At 46.7% G+C, this 20,596-nt stretch overlaps 1 protein-coding gene across 1 annotated transcript in view; it reads left to right on the plus strand.

The window, feature by feature from the left end:
• The window catches only part of PIGS (phosphatidylinositol glycan anchor biosynthesis class S), an 81,996-nt gene extending 63,033 nt beyond the window's left edge, over positions 1–18,963 (plus strand). Inside the window, exons 9-12 of the mRNA XM_075335264.1 lie at positions 63–208; positions 14,391–14,491; positions 14,625–14,835; positions 17,090–18,963. Coding sequence (XP_075191379.1) covers positions 63–208; positions 14,391–14,491; positions 14,625–14,835; positions 17,090–17,365 — 734 coding nt within the window. The 3' untranslated portion in view covers positions 17,366–18,963. The remainder of the gene's footprint in view (positions 1–62; positions 209–14,390; positions 14,492–14,624; positions 14,836–17,089) is intronic.
• Positions 18,964–20,596: the final 1,633 nt, after the last annotated feature.

The following is a 20,596-nucleotide window of genomic DNA, read 5'->3' on the forward strand; positions in this document are numbered from 1 at the left end:
AATAGCAATAATGTGTAGACCTACATCATGCGTTTTTCTGCATTTTGTGTGTAATTTTTTAGGTTCCAGCGCTGCCTCTCTATACCCTGTGCTGAATTTTTTACTGTATGTCCCGGAATATTTTCATTCTCCTCTGTACATCCAAGGCAAAGATGGGAAGAAAGTGCCGTCTAATGCGTTTCACAGTCCCCGCTGGGGTGGTATCATGGTAAGTTAATAAATAAAGACCTATTCCTCCTTATGGGGGACGGCAGACCATTGTCCCAGTCTCCAATTGGGTACTCAGACAACCAAGTGACTGTATTGAAAGGGAAGTGCTGTCCTTTTCATGGCATTATTATGGGCCATGGCCTTTAACCCCTTCACGACCGGCCGATTTTTCGCTTTCCGTTTTTTTTTTTTTTTTTCTCCATTCTTTTTCTGAGACACGTAACTTTTTTATTTTTCAGTCAATATGGTCATGTGAGGGCTCATTTTTTGAGGAACGAGCTGTACTTTTAAATGAAACCATAAGTTTTACCATATAGTGTACTGGAAAACGGCAAATAAAATCCAAATGCAGAAAAATTGCAAAAAAAGTGCAATCGCACTATGGTTTTTGAGATATTTTATTCACTGTGTTCACTATATGGTAAAACTGATGTGTGGGTGTGATGCCTCAGGTCAGTGCGAGTTCGTAGACACCAAACATGTATAGGTTTACTTTTATATAAGGTGTTAAAAAAAAATCGGACCTTTGTCCGAAAAAAGTTTCGCACGTTTTACGCCATATTCCGTGACCCGTAGCGTTCTCATTTTTCGGGATCTATGGCTCAGTGACTGCTTATTTTTTGTGTCTTGAGCTTACGTTTTTAACGGTACCATTTTTGCGCAGATGCTACGTTTTGATCGTCTCTTATTGCATTTTTCGCAAAAGTTGTGGCGACAAAAAAACGTCGTTTTGGCGTTTGGAATTTTTTTTCCGCTACACCGTATACTGATCAGATTAATTGATTTTATATTTTGATCGGGCGTTTCTGAACGCGGCGATACCAAATGTGTGTTTTTTTTTTTTTTAACCCTTTAATTTTCAATGGGGCGAATGGGGGGTGATTTGAACTTTAAGGTTTTTTTGTTAATTTTTTTAAACTTTTTTTTTTTTTTTTTACTAGTCCCCCTAGGGGGCTATAGCGATCAGCAATCCGATCGCTCTGCACTATCTGCTGATCACAGCTACACAGCTGTAAACAGCAGATATGCTCACTTTCTTTTTCACTGGGCCGCGGGCACAGTGAAAGTGAAAGCAATTCATGTATAGTACAGGAGTCATCACATGACCCTGTGCTACCATGACAACTACCGGAAGTCACGTGATCGCGTCACGTGACTTCCGGTATCGGGCGGTAAGTAAAAGTTTACCGCGATCGCGCTTATAATGGTGCTGTCACATACTGACAGCGCCATTTTAAAGGGTTAACCCCTTCAGCCCCCGGGCACTTTCCATTTTTGCGTTTTTGTTTTTTGCTCCCCTTCTTCTGAGAGGCGTAACATTTTTATTTTTCCATCAATCTTGCCATATGAGGGCTTGTTTTTTGCGGGACGAGTTGTACTTTTAAATGAAACCATAAGTTTTACCATATAGTGTACTGGAAAACGGCAAAAAAATTCCAAGTGCGGAAAAATTGCAAAAAAAGTGTGATCGTACAATAGTTTTTGGGATATTTTATTCACTGTGTTCACTATATGGTAAAACTGAGGTATCTATGTGATGCCTCAGGTCGGTGCGAGTTTGTAGACACCAAACATGTATAGGTTTACTTGTATCTAAGGAGTTAAAAAAAATTCACAAGTTTGTCCAATAAAAGTGGCGCACGTTTTGCGCCATTTTCCGAAACACGTAGCGTTCTTATTTTTAAGGATCTATGGCTCAGTGATGGCTTATTTTTTGCGTCTCGAGCTGATGTTTATAATGGTACCATTTTTGCGCAGATGCTACGTTTTGATCGCCTGTTATTGCATTTTGCGTAAAACTTGCGGCGACCAAAAAACGTAATTTTGGCGTTTGGAATTTTTTTGCGACTACGCCGTTTACCAATCAGATTAATTGATTTTATATTTTGATAGATCGGGCATTTCTGAACGCGGCGATACCAAATATGTGTATATTTATTTATTTTTTAACCCTTTAATTTTCAATGGGGGGAAAGGGGGGTGATTTGAACTTTTAGGTTTTTTGTTTTTTTTTTTATTTTTTAAAACTTTTTTTTTTACTTTTTTTTTTTATTTTACTAGTCCCCCTAGGGGGCTATAGCGATCAGCAATCCGATTGCTGATCGCTATCTGCTGATCACAGCTATACCGCTGTAATCAGCAGATTCAGTCACTTTGGTTTTCCCTCTGCTCTCGGCCGAGGGAAAATGAAAGTGAAACATCGTAGCAGCAGGCGTCATCACATGACCCTGTGCTACGATGGCAACCACCGATAGTCACGTGATAACACACGTGACTTCCGGTGGGGGCGGCGGTGAGTAGCAAACATGGCCGCGCGCATTTAAATCTTGCTGCCAGACTTTGGCAGCAAGATTTAAGGGGTTAATGGCCGCGGGTGGAAGCGATTCCACCCGCGGCTAGCAGGCACACATGTCAGCTGTTGAAAACAGCTGATATGTGTGCCGATCCACGCCGCCTGCCCGCGGCAGGGGGCGGGGCTTAACGGGACACGATCCTGGACGGATAAATCCGTCCAAGGTCGTGAAGGGGTTAAACGGCACGAGCAGATAACGATTCTGCTCGTGCCTAGCAGGCACACATCTCAGCTGTGAAAATCAGCTGAGATGTGCGCTGATCGCGGCATGCTGCCGCCAGCAGACCGCGGGCAGTAATGTTATGACCGCTAGGACGTAATTTTACTGCCCGCGGTCGTTAAGGGGTTAAAGGGTATTCTCATGTTATTAAATTGCTTAGACAGCATGAAAATAAGCTTAGAAAATGACTTTCTTTTTCTATAATTCTGCTGTGAGAGCTTTTACCTTCCATAGTGTATAATTTGTTGCAAGGAGACTGACCAACGGGGCCTGGCTGAATATGCACAGTAGTTCCATTCAAGGCTGAGGGGTTAACTCCTGAGATACCAGTCACCTCTCTCCAACCCATTGATTTATGTATAGCTGTTAAACAGCTGCTCATCTCCCTCCATCTCAACTTCCTAACTAGGAGCTGTTAGTTATGCTAAATTACAATTTCCCAGCCCCATCGTCAGCAGTTTCCAGCGTTCTTGCTTTCTATGTACTTGTTCAAAGGTCCTTTTACGCCTATGTAAATCTAATGATACCAGAGAAGACTGAGAACAAGCTTACATTTAGCATGGAATTTGAGTGTTTCCTCCATTTTTTTTTTTTAAACTTGTATGTAAATCTACTGATTGCAGAGTAGACTTATAACAAGCACTGACAGACCATTCATGTGTCACACTAAACCCCCGTCACATTTAACGACTTACCAGCGATCCTGAAAACGACCTGATAAGGATCGCTGGTAAGTCGCTGGGAGGTCGCGGGTGATATACCACAGTCAGATCTTACCAACGACGCAGTAACTATCAGCGACCTGTATAACGATCTCGGCAGGCGTTGGGACTGTGTTAGGTCGTTGGTAGGTGTCAAACACCGTGATGTGTCCTGCCCAGCAGGACATCGTTTTTGAAGAAAATGGTCCCAACCATTCAGCAACGACTAGCGATCTCACAGCAGGAGCCTGATCGCTGGTAGGTGTTACACATAACGAGATCGCTGCTGCGTCACAAAAAACTGTGACACAACAACGATCTCGTTAGCGATCTTGTTGTGTGTGACGGGGCCTTAGCAGGAGAAGCTGTCATTTGAGAAGTACCCGCCCCCCCAGCAACAAGGCAGTTAGGAGACTGAAGTGCTGTAAGCTGCTCAAGAGAGCACTGGAGAATACGCTTGTAAGGGCTGATAAAAGAGAAAAAAGTTTTAATGCATCAACTATTTTTAAGAAAGACTTATGGCACCTCCTATCTTTCTAATGTGAACTGGTGCAAACTGAATATGAAACATAGCAAAATAAAGGAGACAGTTGTAAGATATGTGTAACGATGTATATGGGCCAGATTTTGTGAGGCCAGCGGCAAGGCGACCTCATTTTTGTTGGGTCCCTATCAAACTAATGCCTCTGTTTGGGTTAAGAAAAACCCAAAAAATTTACAATTTATGGATGGACAGAAACCTGCAAATGGCTATTTTTGTCTAAGTATCTCATTTTCTTTTCATGTTTTTTTTCATAGCAGTAATGCATGTCTATATTTCCATATTCATTATTCCACATATGTTAGCACCACAGAGTGCAACTGTCTCATTTTTTTTACTATGTTTCATGCTCAGTTTTCACCTGTTCACATTAGAAAGATAGGATGTGCCATCAGTCTTTCTTTATCGTTCCTTTGGGAGACCCAGACCTTGGGTGTTTAGCTTCTGCCTCCGGAGGACACACAAAGTACTACACTTAAAAGTGTAGCTCCTCCCTCTGAGCTTATACACCCCCTGGTGAGCCAGTCCCAGCCAGTTTATCGCTTTGTGTTCAGGAGGCATACATCCACACATGCATTCTCATCTGATTTTTTGCTTTTTGGAAAGAGATTGAAGAAATGCGGGTCCACGTCTGGACTCCCGGCATGTCCCTTCTCACCCCACTGTGTTGGCGGTGTTGTAAGGTTGATTTCCAAGGCTTGAGCCTTACATGCCGTGCTCCTTCACCATCCCTCCTGGGCTCTGGATTGAAGTGGGAGCCAGCGCAGTCTTCATGCCTGGCAGGAGACCGGTCTCCGTCCACAGCCCCTTCAGGACTCTGCTGGACCGGAGCACTCATCCCCAGGGACCTGGCCCTGCGTCTCAGCAGCTAAGTACCTGAGACGTTCATATGTTGGGGGTCTCTGTCCTTTATTGTATGGGGAGAGTGTGTTTGCTGTACTTGTTTTTGGCATTTCCGGCGGGTTCTCCGGCTTTCACCCGAGAACCGCGCCGATGGTGCCTGCGTGTCGGCCTCGCTGCTCAAATTTAGGCCCCGGCTTCGTCGGAGGCCTAGTTTCTGTAACCTGCCCTCGCATGTCACTCATGCAGAGGGACAGGCACGGCTTCTCCCGGCGGCCGTCCTGCACAGGGGAAGGACACTCCCCACTGCTTGTGCGTGACTCCTCCCCTGCAGGCCTCTATGGCCCTCCAGATCCCGCCTTTCTACAGGGATGCCCCCTGTCCCGCCCCCTCTCTTCGTTCCGGCGGCCATTTTCTTGGACAGCGTTCACTCTGCGCTGGGCCATCCTGCACTCTGCATCCCTGCTGAGGTGCTGTGCATTGGGGGTCCGGGCTTCGGGATCTGGAGGGCACACAACACCGCTTCCAGCGGTCTGGTAAGCCACAGCCGGTCTCTGGCTGTGGACCTCTGTATATACTCCCTGGGGTTCATTCTCTTGTAGAAGTTGGCCCCACTCCAGCAGCATGTCTCACACGAGGAGCAAGGCTCCAAAGCTTTATACTGTAAGCGCTGCATGTAAGCTGCTGCCTGAACCGAGCACCTATCCACATTGTGATGTCTGCTCTAACTTGGAGGTGCCACAGCCTGGAGTCTCACCCCCACTGGTCTCTCAGGCTGCTTCTGCACCTGTGGCTGAACCCCCGGCCTGGGTAGAGTCCTTTTCTAGGTCTATCTCAGTCATTTGCTGAGTCCATGGGACTTCTGTCCAGCACTTTGATGAATATGCATCAGCCCCCTTCACAGGGTGCCTCTAATGCTCTTGCTAAGGGTCCGTTAGGATCCCTATCATCTGACCTCCGTCCACCGGAGCTCACAGAGGATTCATCATCAGGGCACAGGCCCCGTCCTCCTAAGAGGCGCCGCAGGGTTTCCCCTCCCTCCTCATCCCGCGGTTCTGATTCAAGAGCTGACTCGCGGGATGAGGAGGATGCCTTTACAGGGGGCTCGGAGGCTAACTCCATGTGCCCCATTGATCTTTCCGAGGGTGACTCAGAACTTAGTGACTTGATTGCTCCAATTAATTCTGTACTGGATCTCAATCCGCCAGTATCAGAGGAGCAACCCTCTCTGGCAGAAAAGCACCAGTTTACCTTGCCTAAGAAAGCAAAGAGTGTGTTCTTTAACCACTCCAGTTTTCAGGCCGCTGTGACCAAACCCAGGGCCTGTCCTGACAAACGCTTCCCAAAGCGTGGTTCTGATGACCGTTTTCCCTTTCCACCTGAGGTGGTCAAGGAGTGGGCTCACTCCCCAAAGGTAGACCCTCCGGTGTCTAGGCTCTCAGCCCGGACCGTTGTGTCGGTGGCTGATGGCACTTCCCTTAGGGATGCCACTGACCGTCAGATTGACCTTCTGGCCAAATCCGTGTATGAAGCGGCGGGGGCCGCGTTTTCCCCAACTTTTGCAGCAGTATGGGCTCTCAAAGCCATCTCTGCTTCTTTGGAGGAGATGCATTCCCTCACCAGGGAATCTATGCCCGAGATGGTTGCCTTAACTTCTCAGGCTTCAGCTTTTTCATCTTATGCCATGTCTGCCATGCTAAAGGCTGCTCACCGCACTGCGGTGGCTTCGGCTAATTCCCTCGTTATCCGCAGGATCTTGTGGCTTAGAGTGGAAGGCAGATGCTTCTTCCAAGAAGTACCTTGCTGGGCTCCCCTTTGCTGGTTCCCGGCTGTTCGGTGAACAGCTGGATGAAATTATTAAAGAAGCTACTGGCGGGAAGAGTACTTCCATGCCACAAACCAAGACCAGGAAACCTTCCCTGGGTAGGAATCAGTCGAGGTTTCGCTCCTTTCGTTCCTCCAACTGGTCGTCCTCTAAGCCCTCCGCCTCGTCCGCTTAGTCGGTGGCAGGCTCTCCCACTTTGGCGACGCTTGGTTTCAACAAGTCTCCGATCAGTGGGTGAGGGAGATCATCTCTCACGGCTACAGGATAGAATTTTCTTCCAGCCCGCCAAACAGATTTTTTCTTTCTACTCCCCCTTGCTCCAAGGCCGCCGCCTTCTCACAGGCCATGGCAGCCTTGCAGGCCAACGGAGTAATTGTACCAGTTCCCGCCCGGGAACGGTTCAGAGGTTTTTACTCAAACCTCTTCCTAGTTCCCAAAAAGGACGGTACCTTCCGGCCCATCCTGGATCTCAAGCTTCTCAACAAGCATGTTCGGGTGCGGCACTTTCGCATGGAGTCTCTGCGATCAGTCATTGCCTCAATGACCCAAGGGGATTTCCTAGCGTCCATCGACATCAGAGATGCCTATCTACATGTGCCAATTGCAGTTTCACACCAGCGTTGGCTACGCTTTGCAATAGGAGAAGATCATTTCCAATTCGTGGCTCTCCCCTTCGGGTTAGCCACGGCCCCTCGGGTATTCACCAAGGTCATGGCAGCAGTGATTGCGGTTCTGCACCCCCAGGGGTTGGCAGTACTCCCTTACCTGGACGACCTTCTAGTCAAGGCTTCATCCAGCGCAGACTGTCAGCGGAGTGTCTCGCTCACTCTCGCCACTCTAGCCCAATTCGGGTGGCTTGTCAATCTTCCCAAATCCACTCTGACTCCGACCCAGAGTCTCACGTACCTAGGGATGCAGTTCGAGACTTTGTTTAAGGGCAACTTCACAAGTGCCGGCAAACAGCTGTCACTCCAGTTGGCGGTGCGCTCTCTCCTGAGGCCCCGCCGTTATACCCTCAGGCGTTTGATGCAGGTGCTGGGTCAAATGGAGGCTGTTCCCTTTGCCCAGTTCCACCTGCGCCCCTGCAGCTGGACATTCTCCGCTGTTGGGACAAGCGGCCTTCCTCCTTACACAAGTTAGTGGCTCTGTCGCCACGGACCAGGAGATCTCTTCAGTGGTGGCTTCGGCCCCTCTCCCTGTCCCAAGGGCGCTCCTTTCTGGCCCCGTCCTGGGTGATTCTCACCACGGATGCCAGTCTCTCCGGCTGGGGAGCGGTATGTCTCCACCACAGAGCACAGGGCACTTGGACTCCGTCCGAGTCAGCCCTTTCAATCAATGTGCTGGAAACCAGAGCTTTGCTTCTAGCTCTCCTAGCATTTCACCACCTGCTCGCGGGCAGGCACATTCGAGTCCAGTCAGACAACGCGACAGCGGTTGCCTACATCAATCATCAAGGCGGGACACGCAGCCGCCTGGTAATGATGGAGGTACAACGCATCCTTCAATGGGCGGAAGACTCCAGGTCCACCATATCCGCAGTCCACATCCCAGGCGTGGACAACTGGAAGGCAGATTACCTCAGCCGTCAAAGCGTGGACGGTGGCGAGTGGTCCCTGCACCCGGCAGTATTTCAGTCGATCTGCCGCAAATGGGGCACTCCGGACGTGGACCTAATGGCGTCCCGTCACAACAACAAAGTTCCTGTTTACATGGCTCGCTCCCACGATCCTCAAGCCTTCGCCGCGGACGCTCTGGTTCAAGACTGGTCCCAGTTTCGTCTGTCCTACGTGTTTCCCCCTCTAGCTCTCTTGCCCAGAGTCCTGCGCAAGATCAGAATGGAGGGTCGTCGAGTCCTCCTCATTGCACCGGACTGGCCCAGGCGAGCTTGGTATCCGGACCTGCTCCAACTGTCCGTAGAGATGCCGTGGCATCTCCCGGACCGTCCATACCTACTCTCGCAAGGTCCGTTTTTCCGCCCGAATTCTGCGGCCCTCAAATTGACGGCGTGGCTCTTGAGTCCTGGATTTTGACGGCTTCTGGTATTCCCCCTGAAGTCATCTCCACTATGACTCGGGCCCGTAAGTCTTCCTCCGCTAAGATCTATCACAGGACTTGGAAAATTTTTCTGTCCTGGTGTCGTTCTACTGGCCATCCTCCTTGGCCATTCTCCTTGCCGACCCTTCTGTCTTTTCTACAGTCCGGTCTGCAGCTAGGACTGTCCCTCAACTCTCTCAAGGGACAAGTTTCGGCTCTGTCAGTTCTGTTCCAGCGGTGTCTCGCTCGGCTGGCTCAGGTCCGCACCTTCATGCAGGGCGCGTCTCACATCATTCCGCCTTACTGGCGGCCCTTGGACCTTTGGGACCTTAACTTGGTTCTCACGGTCTTGCAGAAACCCCCCTTTGAGCCTCTTAGGGAGGTTTCTTTGTATCGTCTTTCACAGAAAGTGGCCTTTCTGGTTGCCATAACTTCTCTCAGGAGAGTCTCTGATTTGGCTGCGCTCTCCTCGGAGTCACCTTTTTTACTCTTTCATCAAGACAAGTTGGTTCTCCGTCCGACTCCGGACTTTCTTCCTAAGGTGGTCTCTCCCTTCCACCTTAACCAGGACATTACCTTACCTTCCTTCTGTCCGGCCCCTGTTCATCGCTTTGAAAAAGCTCTACATACTCTAGATCTGGTGCGTGCTCTCCGGATCTATCTGTCTCGCACCGCTGCGCTTAGGCGGTGCACCTCTCTTTTTGTGCTAACCACAGGTCGGCGCAAGGGCCTCCCTTGCTTCTAAGCCGACCTTAGCCGGTTGGATTAGGTTGACCATTTCGGACGCCTACCAGAGTACGCAGGCGCCTCCCCCTCCGGGGATCAAAGCACACTCGACCAGAGCTGTCGGTGCCTCTTGGGCTTTTAGGCACCAGGCTACGGCTCAACAAGTCTGTCAGGCTGCCACTTGGACTAGTCTGCATACCTTCTCGAAGCACTACCAAGTGCATGCTCATGCTTCGGCAGATGCGAGCTTGGGCAGACGCATCCTTTAGGGGGCGGTCGCCCATTTGTGAAGTTAGGTTTTGCCTACTTCTTAGTTTTTCTGTTTATTTCCCACCCAGGGGCTGCTTTGGAACGTCCCAAGGTCTGGGTCTCCCAAAGGAACGATAAAGAAAAAGAGAATTTTGTTTACTTACCGTAAATTCTTTTTCTTATAGTTCCATCTTGGGAGACCCAGCACCCGCCGTTGCCTGTTGGCAATTTCTTTGTTCCGCGTGTTTTCACCGGCTGTTGTCATGGACAGAGTTTCCGGTTGTTCCGGCTCTTGTCCTTTTCTACTTGTGGGTGGCTATTCTCCTTCAGCTTTTGCATTAAACTGGCTGGGACTGGCTCATCAGGGGGTGTATAAGCTCAGAGGGAGGAGCTACACTTTTAAGTGTAGTACTTTGTGTGTCCTCCGGAGGCAGAAGCTAAACACCCAAGGTCTGGGTCTCCCAAGACTGAACTATAAGAAAAAGAATTTACGGTAAGTAAACAAAATTCTCTTTTTTTTCTTAGATTATAGGGTCACACCTTCTGATTGAGCACTCCTGCTCTTCAGTCTCATGCAATTTTAATTCTCCATTTACAGGTTCCTGTCCACCCATAAATTGTAGGTTGTTTTGTTTTTTTTTTTAATCCAAATAGAGGCATTAGATTGATAGGAACCCAACAAATCTGAGGTCGCCTTGCCGCTGGCTGTTGGGCTCTTTTTGTGTGCCAAGTATCTCAATTTTTACATGTGTTTTTTTTTTTCATAGCAGTAATGCATGTGTATATTCCCATGTTCACTGTTACACATATCTTACCATTGCAGTGTGCAACTGTCTACTTTTTGTCAATTATTTGTAGAGCAGAATGTACTTCATTCAGAATCCTCTGTCAGTTACACTGTCAGGATCTGTGTGTTCATCCTGTCATGTTGCCATCAGTCCTGCTGAAACCAATAGTTCCATAAGCGATCACTGCTAACACACTCATGGGTTTCCCATAAAGAAGAACTGGACATTGGTGCAGCACTCCTGGGCAATTATCTTCCAATTGGAGTTTCACTTTTATTATACTGTGGAATTTTGGATTACAAGTAACCCGGTGTGTGAGCATTTCGCTATACGAGCAAAGCTTACTGTATATTTGTAACTGTTTACAAGCAATGCTTTGCTGTATGAGCAAATACCCACCGCACACACTTCAGGTTCCGTACTTTCACCGCGCTCTGACTTGCTCTTGCAGTGCACACACACACACACACACACACACACACACACACACACACACACACACACACACACACACACACACACACACACACACACACACACTATATGCTCAGTTCCCTCGGCAGCATCTTCTCTGGTTCTTGCAGTCCACAGGTATGTGGATCCTGTAACAATCGCAGCCGATCCAGGGGCTGCTGCTGTCAGTTCTTCCCAAAGGCAGCACGCTGAACAATCACAGGTAAGCAGCTCATGCGTTTGCTGTCAGCGCGCTGACGGCAATCAGAGGCAAGCTGCTGATGCCAGTGACTTCAGCTGCTAAAGCACTGACAGCGGCAGCATCGGTCGCGATGGTTACCGGATCCACATGCTTTCGGACTGCAAGAACCAGGGAAGAGGCCGCCGAGGTAACGGGAGGATAGGTGAGCATAATGTGTGTGTGTGTGTGTGTGTGTGTGTGTTAGCACAATAGTATACAGTCCCTGACAAAAGTTCTGTCTCTTAGCCATGTTATGTAAATAAAAGCTTATAAGCGGACTTTAAATTCATCCATTGGTTTCATAAATTATTCTTTTGAAAGTTGAAACCCTCCCAAATTTGGTTTAAGTTATGAAAATAAAGTTGCTGCAAACTGTAATATTGATCATTTAATGGACACAGAAAGGTCAGATTTTGGCAAGACAAAAGTTTTGTCGCCTTGTCATATAATGCACCCAATCCTAGTTTACATCCTCACTAAATGATTGCTTAATTAGTGGGTGTGTATAAAAAGAAACACAGCACCTCAGACCTTCAGTTGAACTGCAACTTGACCTCTGACAACATGCCAAAAATCCACCCTGTGGGCAAAGCCTTGATTATCAAGAGGCTGAAGAGCAGAGGTGGCTGGCACCTTTAATGTGTCTCAGCATCAAGTACAAAGAATTATTAAAAGATTTGAAGAGACTGGAGATGTTTTTGACAAGCCCAGGTCCGGCAGACCCCGCAAGACAACTGCTCAGGAGGAACGTTTGTTGGTTAGAAAATGCAAAGCCAGCCCCTCTTCCACTGCAGCAGAGCTCCAAAAGCCCTGGTCACCTCAAGTCCCTGTGTCAACTAGAACAGTTTGTAGAATTCTGTCTCGAAATGGCCTCCATGGTCAAATCAGTGCCCAGAAGCCAGCACTAAACAAAAGGCAATTAAAAAACGTGTGACATTTGTCAAATCAAGCAGCCTGCTAAACAGATGGACGCTGGAAAAGTGGCAGAAGGTGGATTTCTCTGATGAATCTTCAGTTGAATTACACCACAGCCGCCGCAAATACTGCAGGAGACCTCCTGGAGCTCGTATGGATTCAGAAAACAGTTAAGTTTGGTGGTTGAAAGATCATGGTCTGGGGTTACATTCAGTATGGGGGTGTGCAAAACATTTGCAAGGTGGAAGGTAATATCAATAACCTTAAATATCAAGAAGTATTAGCTACCTATTACATTTTCAATCCTAAAAGGGGTCAAATTCTGCAGCAGGATGGTGCTCCAATCTCATACATCCATCTCTACAACAAAGTTCCTCCTGGCAAAGAAGATCAAGGTGCTCAAGGACTGGCCAGCCCAGTCACCAGACATGAACATCATTGAGCATGTTTGGGGTAGGATGAAAGGGGAAGCTTGGAAGACAAAACCAAAGAGTCTAGATGAACTCTGGGAGGCATGTAAGACTGCATTCTTTGCAATTCCTGATGACTTCATCAATAAATTGTATGAATCATTGTTGAACCGCATGGATGCAATCCTTCAAGCTCATGGAAGTCACATAAAATATTAAATAGGGCTCTAATAGCACCACAGCTTCATTCACCAATGTTATGCAACATATGTTTGTATTAGAAGTTAATTATTTGTTTGAATTTCACATTACTTTCTGTGGGCGACAAAACTTTTGTCTTGCCAAAATCTGACCTTTCTGTATTCATTAAATGATCAATATTTCAGCTTTGCAGCAACTTTATTTTCATAACCTAAACCAAATTTGGGAGGGTTTCAGCTTTCAAAAGAGTAATTTATGAAACCAATGGATGAATTTAAAGTCAGATTATTAGCTTTTATTTTCATAACATGGATAAGCGACAGAACTTCTGTCAGGGACTGTATTAGGATGGGACATTGCTGCAAATTGTGGAACGAATTGTCTATTTCCTATGGGAAATTTTGCTTTTGCTATACGAGTAACTTGGTTTATGAGCACAGTCCTAGAACGGATTGTTCTCCTAAACCAAGGTTCCACTGTATTTACAAGAATAAATAAGTTAAAACACACAAACTGAGGGTCAAAGCACTGCACCATGCTTGACCCAGGAAGAACCCGACAGGCGAAACCCAGAGATGTGTAGAAGCTGGCGTTCAGCTGATTTTGACAAACTGCAACGTAACTCATTCCCATATGTTTAATATTTCTGGTGATCACACCTGAAATCAAGGTTTAATAGAATGTAGATAATTGATATTCGACTGACATAGATTTAAAGGGAATTTGTGATCAGGTTTGATGACATTCCTGTTTATCGTGATATAACTGGATTAGGCTGCTTTCACACTACGTTTCTTTAACATGCGTCATGAACGTTTTTTTTTTTTAACGCCAAAACGGATCCAGTGTAAATAAGTTTTCATTTCAATGCATTTGCAATGGACTCACGTCAACATGCGTTCACATGCGTTTGCGTGCGTTATAGTGAGGATCCAGCGACTTGCAGTTTTTTAACTTTTTTCAAAAACGCTACTTGTAGTGTTTTTGAGCTGCGTCCAAATACTGTTTTTCACTGGATCCTGACTATACTGCATGCAAACGCATGTGAACGCTGGCATGCTGATAGACAGGATCCTGCTTGCTCTACTGAGCATGCCCAGAAACCAGCCTGGCGTGATCAGTCTCTCTCTCTCTCTCCCCCTCCCTCTATCCCCCTCCTTCTCTCCCCCGCCTGAGAGCGGCGGACGCTCGTAACCAAGGTAAATATTGGGTAACCAAGCAAAGCGCTTCGCTTAGTTACCCGATGTTTACCTTGGTTACGTGTGCAGGGAGCAGGCAGCCCGGCTCCTAGCAGCTACGGACGCTCGTAACCAAGGTAAATATCGGGTATCCAAGCAAAGCACTTCGCTTAGTTACCTGATGATGTTTACCTTGGTTACCAGCGTCCGCAGCTGTCAGATGCCGGCTCCCAGTCTATCACGTTCAGTTCCCCTCACTCCCGATTTACATGACTTCAATGTCCGCCCATAAACTTCAAGTGGCAGGATCCTCCAAAATAACACATGCGTCTGCATGCGTTTTTCTTTAAAACAGGATCCACTTTTACAGCAAAAAAAGTTCATGACGCATGTTAAAAAAAACGTAGTGTGAAAGCAGCCTTACCCTCTTCTTTTTTTTTTTTTTTTTTTCTTTTTTTCTTATTTAGTTACAAACTTCACATAATAAAGTATATCTTATTTCCAGGTCTATAATGTTGATTATGGAAATCCAGATGATTTGCAATTTCCGGTACATGTAGATATTGATATGGTAAAAGTGATGGAGGTTTTCCTGACTCAGCTGCGGTAAGCTAAGTTTCCTATTAAAGTAAAGTTTATTAGTCATGTCTGCCCTGAAATGCATTAAGATAAAGGAAGACAAATTCTGGGAAAAGCATGTTTTTACCTTGAAGTAATATGTTTTGATGTTTATCTCCAGATTACTGTTGGGTATTTCAAAGGCTTATGTATCTGAGAGCTATCAAGTGGAAAATCCAGGGAATGAAGGACTAACGGACTGGGAGCTGGATAAACTTCTTTGGACGAGAGCTGTGGAAAACATTGCGACCGTCACCACCACGTTGACCTCTTTAGCGCAGCTTCTGGATCAGATAGGAAACATAGTGATCAATGATAATGTTGCCTCAGAGGTGAGGCCTTCTGTTATTTTGGCATCACATATAGATCATTAACTTTACCTTAATCTATGTACAACAGAATACATCTTTATTGCCCATCCACTATATAGGTGATTATTCAGTTGGTGTTGGTCCCACTGATGGGATTACCACTGATCATCAAATCGTTGCAGTCCCTGTTCTCTCCATAACTGGTCCATTTAAAACGTTTGGCATTGATGAATATAACTGACCGCTGCTGTCAGAAATCCTTCTACTGTGTTTCCCCGCAAAAAACATTTTGGCCAAAAAAATGCGCTAGGGCTTATTTTGGGGGTAGGGCTTATTCTTGGGGAAACTTTTTATCCCCCCCCCCCCCCAAAATAAAATGCAGATCCTTCTTTGCAGGAAAATCATACTTACCAGACCCCGGTCGTCTGCATCGCTCCCAGGTCCTCCTGCGATCTTCGGTGGGTGCTCCCAGCAGTACTCCCCTGCTTCTGGCACACACACACACACACACACACACACACACACACACACACACACACACACGTACTCCCCACATCCGGCGATACTGATGGCTTCCGGTCGGCAGGGGATTCTGGGACGCTCGCAAGGACCTGCGGTGGAACGCATCTATGCGTTCTACTGCAGGTCCTTGTGTTCCACTGCTCTGTGTCCCAGGATCCTCTGCCGTCTGGAAGCAATTGGTATCGCCAGATGTGGGGAGTGTGTGTGGACAATCTGATATGTGATTGTGTGTGTGTGTGCGCGCGCGCGATCTCATGAGTGTGTTTGCGCGTTCCACCGCAGGTCCTCTCATTCGTCGTATGTTGAGTATGATCGTGCGGTCCTCTCTCCTTCTTTCTCTTTTTTTTTCTTGGGGGTGTCTGCTTTCTATAATGAAGTGTCCTGCAGTATTTAGCTTTTTTAGCTGCATGGACAGTTCATTATTGAACCGCGGGTAGGGCTTATATTTAAGTCTTAAGCCAAAAATGCTGAAAATTCCTGTTAGGGCTTAATTTAGGGATAGGTCTTATATTAGGGGAAACATGGTATGTTCAGAATGCACAGGACACTGTCTTTTTCATCCTGACTATAGTACAACACCCATCACACCTACCGATCAGCTGATATCAGGGGCTGGATATAAGCAATGTATGTAGTGGAACTCCACAGCTCTGTACTTTTAATGGCCTCTCCTGGGTGTTATACCTTCATTGGAATGGAAGATAACTTGCAGAGCAGCCACTAAACAATATATAGAGCCGTGGAGTTTCACTCCGTATAGTCCTTTCATCCAACCTCTGCTGCCGCAGCAGATTTTACCTAATAGGTTGCATTGGCTAATGTCAGACCCCCACTGATCTCATAATGGAAACCTATCCTACAGATACACCATCAATATGTTAGTCTCAGACAACCCCTTTTTAGGCTTAGTGTAAATATTATCATCCAGAGCTGCATTTATACTTCTGTTCATTGGTTATCGGACTTCAGACAGTAAATTCACTGCAATATACAGCGTTTCATTGTGACATTTTTCTTTCGGATACCGCCCAATGCTTGTCCATACTTCCACAAATCTGAATTAATAAAGCATACAGTATACAGACACGAAGCATGCAGGTGTGGGTGGGGTAAGCTCCGTTAATGTTATTCTGAATGACAGTGATCTGTTAGACATGCAATAAATCAAATGTAGCTCCATGTATATAATGCCATGTACTTTCCAAATTGCTCAGTTATAATTAGATCATGTTTTGGTATGAAGGATTTTCAAAGGCAAATGTAGGCTTAAATGTTGGTGATTTGTCCTTTCTGACCGTTGCTGGGAGGGAAGTACTTATTGTGTCATATCCTGGCTATTGGCAATTTCCTTTTTTTTAACTTTTATGGAAGTGCGTAAATTAATATCTACACACAACTTGGGCAAAATGGTTCAGATAAATAACTACATGATTATTGCAATATTACCGCTACTGTATAAGTGATCAGACTGATAAACATGTAAAGGCACCACTCGCTGCTCCAACAGAAACACTGGGAGTTTCCGTTATCCCTATTGCCCAGACTCCAAGGTGGATGTTCAGGAACTAATAAAGGAGCAATGAGATGGCGCAGTCTCCTTCCCAAAAGTAGTTTCTTCCAAACACTACACCTTTTACCAGTTCTATTTGATACATATGACTATGGATACATACACCACCTTCAGATTACTGTGTGTGCTGCTGTGACTGTAACTTGTGTGGTTTTTTTTTTTTATTTTTTTTATTTTTCACAGGTATACAACTCTGTGTCCTCTGCTCAGATTGCACTGTCCGAATTGGAAGCTGGCAGGTTGGAGAATGCCTTCAAAGCAAGCAAAGAAGCCATCACATCTTCAGAGAAAGCTTTCTTCGACCCCTCGCTGCTTCATCTTCTGTACTTCCCAGATGATCAGAAATTTGCAGTTTATATCCCTCTTTTCTTGCCCATGGCCGTCCCCATATTGCTTTCTTTGTTAAAGATCACCAAGGAATACAGGCTAAGTAAGAGAGAGCCGAGCAAAACAGACTAAATGTCACGTTCTTATGTCTTCGTTGAATTCCTTGAAGGAGTATGGCACTGACTTTTATTTATTATCTGAATGTGTAAGGAATATTGAAATCTAGGAAGAAAAGAAACAAAACATAATGGCGGGTGATGGAAGCTTCTGCACTATTATATTACTAAGTATTGGTGAAAGGCAGTTTCATCTTTTGCCATGAAATCTGTCCAGGTCAGAGATTGTCCATTTGTGTCTTGATTTTTTTTGAAGGTGGCCATACACCTTAGATAGTAGATGACCAAACTCTCCTCCTCTCAACACATTTGCAGGTTTGGCTACATTTACTTGTTCTCCTATGTAAAGCATACAATGTGTTAAATCCAATAGGAGTCAGGATATAGCAATCATTGAGAACTGCAAAGCATCCAATGTGAATATCGGGGCGTTCGGCCAACGCTCACTCGCTAAGTGTATGGCCACCATCAATTCCAGTTCATGGGTGATGTACTGATGGAGAAATTTGATCTCTTCTCCAGCAATAGATTCCTCCTCTTTTCCATATCTACTTGAGCTATATAGATGATGCTGTTAGTTTGGGTCATCAGACCAGCGAGCGGCCTGGGCATTACGAATGTCTATATTACTGCTGTTGAGGCCTAATAGTGCTACCAGCATGCATGTTTATTTTGCTTTGTATGACTATTAAAGGGGTTGACCTTTTAAATAATTTTCTCACCAATCCGTATGATAGCTGATAAATTGCTCGATCTTAGGGGAGGGTCTTTCCTGAAGGAATTTTTATTCTCGATGACGTATGTCCATCCCCATTACAAAATGGAGCAGCGGGTTGAACAGCCAACAGTTCCTCCATTAATGCTCTTTCAGGCTTTTGGAAAAAGCAGAGCGTAACGCTCAGCAGCCTCATGGGGAATAAATGGAGTGGTCAAGCATATACACTACTGATCAATTCTAATGGGGGGATACAATTAACCAATTTTTTTAATTGTGTGGGTACTAGTGGTCTTGCCCCCACTGATCAATAATGGACCTTTCACACTGTGTTCTTCCCCATGTCCAGCGATCTCACTGAGGCTTGCATCCGAATCCCACCCCCCCTTCCACAAAATATTTTGATGTGTCCCCTGATGGGGCCATTAAATATAATGCTGCAGACCCGAGCCCTCATGTGTTCTGTGCTGTGATTCATCACTTTCTGGTGTATATGCCTACTGGAGGTGGACACTCGCAGGTAGTAGACTGCGTCTGGATGTCCACTTCCATTAGGCATGTAAACTTCAACGTAATCCATTACAAAGCACATGCTGACTCTGCCTCAACCAGTATATTCAATGGTCCTGTCGGCGCATATATCCGAATCACATTTTGGAGAGGGGGGGGCTTGGACGCAAGTCCCGACAGGACAACTGAACAATCCCTTTAGGTATTGCATGCCTTTCACCTGTAAATATCACAATGGTTAATATGCTAGTGAAGATAAGGAGTCTTCTCAGGGAATAATAACAACTTGACCTGTGTTTTTTGGTTAAAAAAAAAGTAAATAAATTTACAATGTAAAATTGTACATGTAAATATTTCTGAACTTTACATTAAATGGATTTTAAGGGGTAGGGTTTGTTGTGTGTGTTTTTTTTTTTTTAATTGCATGTGAAAAACACACTGATTTAAGTATTACTAACAATAGCCGTCATTAAGAGAATGAAGCGATTGTTCTAAACACTACGGCATTTCTTTATCGTTCCTATGGGAGACCCAGACATTGGGTGTATAGCTTCTGCCTCCGGAGGACACACAAAGTACTACACTAAAAAGTGTAGCTCCTCCCTCTGAGCATATACACCCCCTGGATAACCAAATATAGCCAGTTCAATGCTTTGTGTTCAGGAGGCATACATCCACACATGCATTCTCATCTGATTTTTGATTTTTGGAAAGAGTTTGAAGAAAAGCGGGTCCAAGCCTGGACTCCCGGCATGTCCCTTCTCACCCCACTGTGTCGGCGGTGTTGTTAAGGTTGATTTCAGGGCTGGAGCCTTACATACCGCGCTCCTTCACCATCCCTCCTGGGCTCTGGCTTGAAGTGGGAGCCAGCACTGTTCTCCCTGCCTTGCAGGAGACCGGTCTCCATCTGCAGCCCTTCAGGATCCTGCCGGACGGAGCACTCATCCCCAGGGGCTTGAAACCCTGCGTCTCACAAGCTAAGTATCTGAGACGTTATTTTCGGGGGGTCCCTTGTACTTTATTGTTGGGGAGAGTGGGCTGTGTATCTATTCTGACATTTCCGGCCGGTTCTCTGGTTTTCGCCTGAGAACCGCGCCGATGGTGCCTGCGCGCCGGTCACATCGTTAAATTTAGGCCCCGGCTTCGCCTGAGGCCTAGTTTCGATTTCACTGCCCCTGCATGTCAATCATGCAGAGGGACAGTGCGGCTCCGCCCAGCGGCCGTTCGGCACAGGGGAGGGACACTCCTCTCTGAGGAAATGTTCCCTCCCCTGTAAATCTCCTTGGCCCTCCAGTTCCCGCTCTCAGAGTAGGGCCCCGCCCCCTCTCCTCGCTCCGGCGCCATTTTACCAGCGTTCTCACAGCGATCGGCGCTGGCTGCAGCATCTCTCTGGTTGTCCGGGCTGTGGGATCCGGAGGGCACACAAACTGTCTGGTAAGCCACAACCTCCGGTTGTGGACCTGCTTATGTACTCTCTGGGGGTCATTCTGGCTCAGAGCCCCCACTTCAGCAGCATGTCTCACACAAGGAGCAAGGCAGTACGCAATATGCACTGCATGTAAGCTCGTGCTGCCTGAACCGAGCACATATCCACATTGTGATGCCTGCTCTAACCTGGCAATGCCTCAGCCTGGTATCGCACCCACAGTGGTCCCTCCGGCTGCTCCGGCTCCGGTGGCTGAACCCCCGGCTTGGGTAGAATCCTTCTGTAGGTCAATCTCCCAGTCTTTTGCCGACTCCATGGGACAGCTGTCCCGGACTTTGCTGACCATGCATCAGCCCCCTTCACAGGGCGCCTCTGCTGCTAGGGCTCTCTCAGCGGAGCTCACAGAGGATTCTTCATCTGGTCCCAGACCCCGTCCTCCTAAAAGGAGGCGCAGGGCTCCCTCTTCTTCCCTGTCCCATGGCTCTGATTCACGAGCTGACTCGCAGGACGAGGAGGATGCCTTTACTGGGGGCTCGGACGCTACCTCCATGTGCCCCATTGATCTGTCCGAAAGTGACGCAGATGTTAGTGATTTG

The sequence above is a fragment of the Anomaloglossus baeobatrachus genome, chromosome 2, assembly GCF_048569485.1.
Source record: "Anomaloglossus baeobatrachus isolate aAnoBae1 chromosome 2, aAnoBae1.hap1, whole genome shotgun sequence".
Classification (NCBI taxonomy): Eukaryota; Metazoa; Chordata; class Amphibia; order Anura; family Aromobatidae; genus Anomaloglossus; species Anomaloglossus baeobatrachus.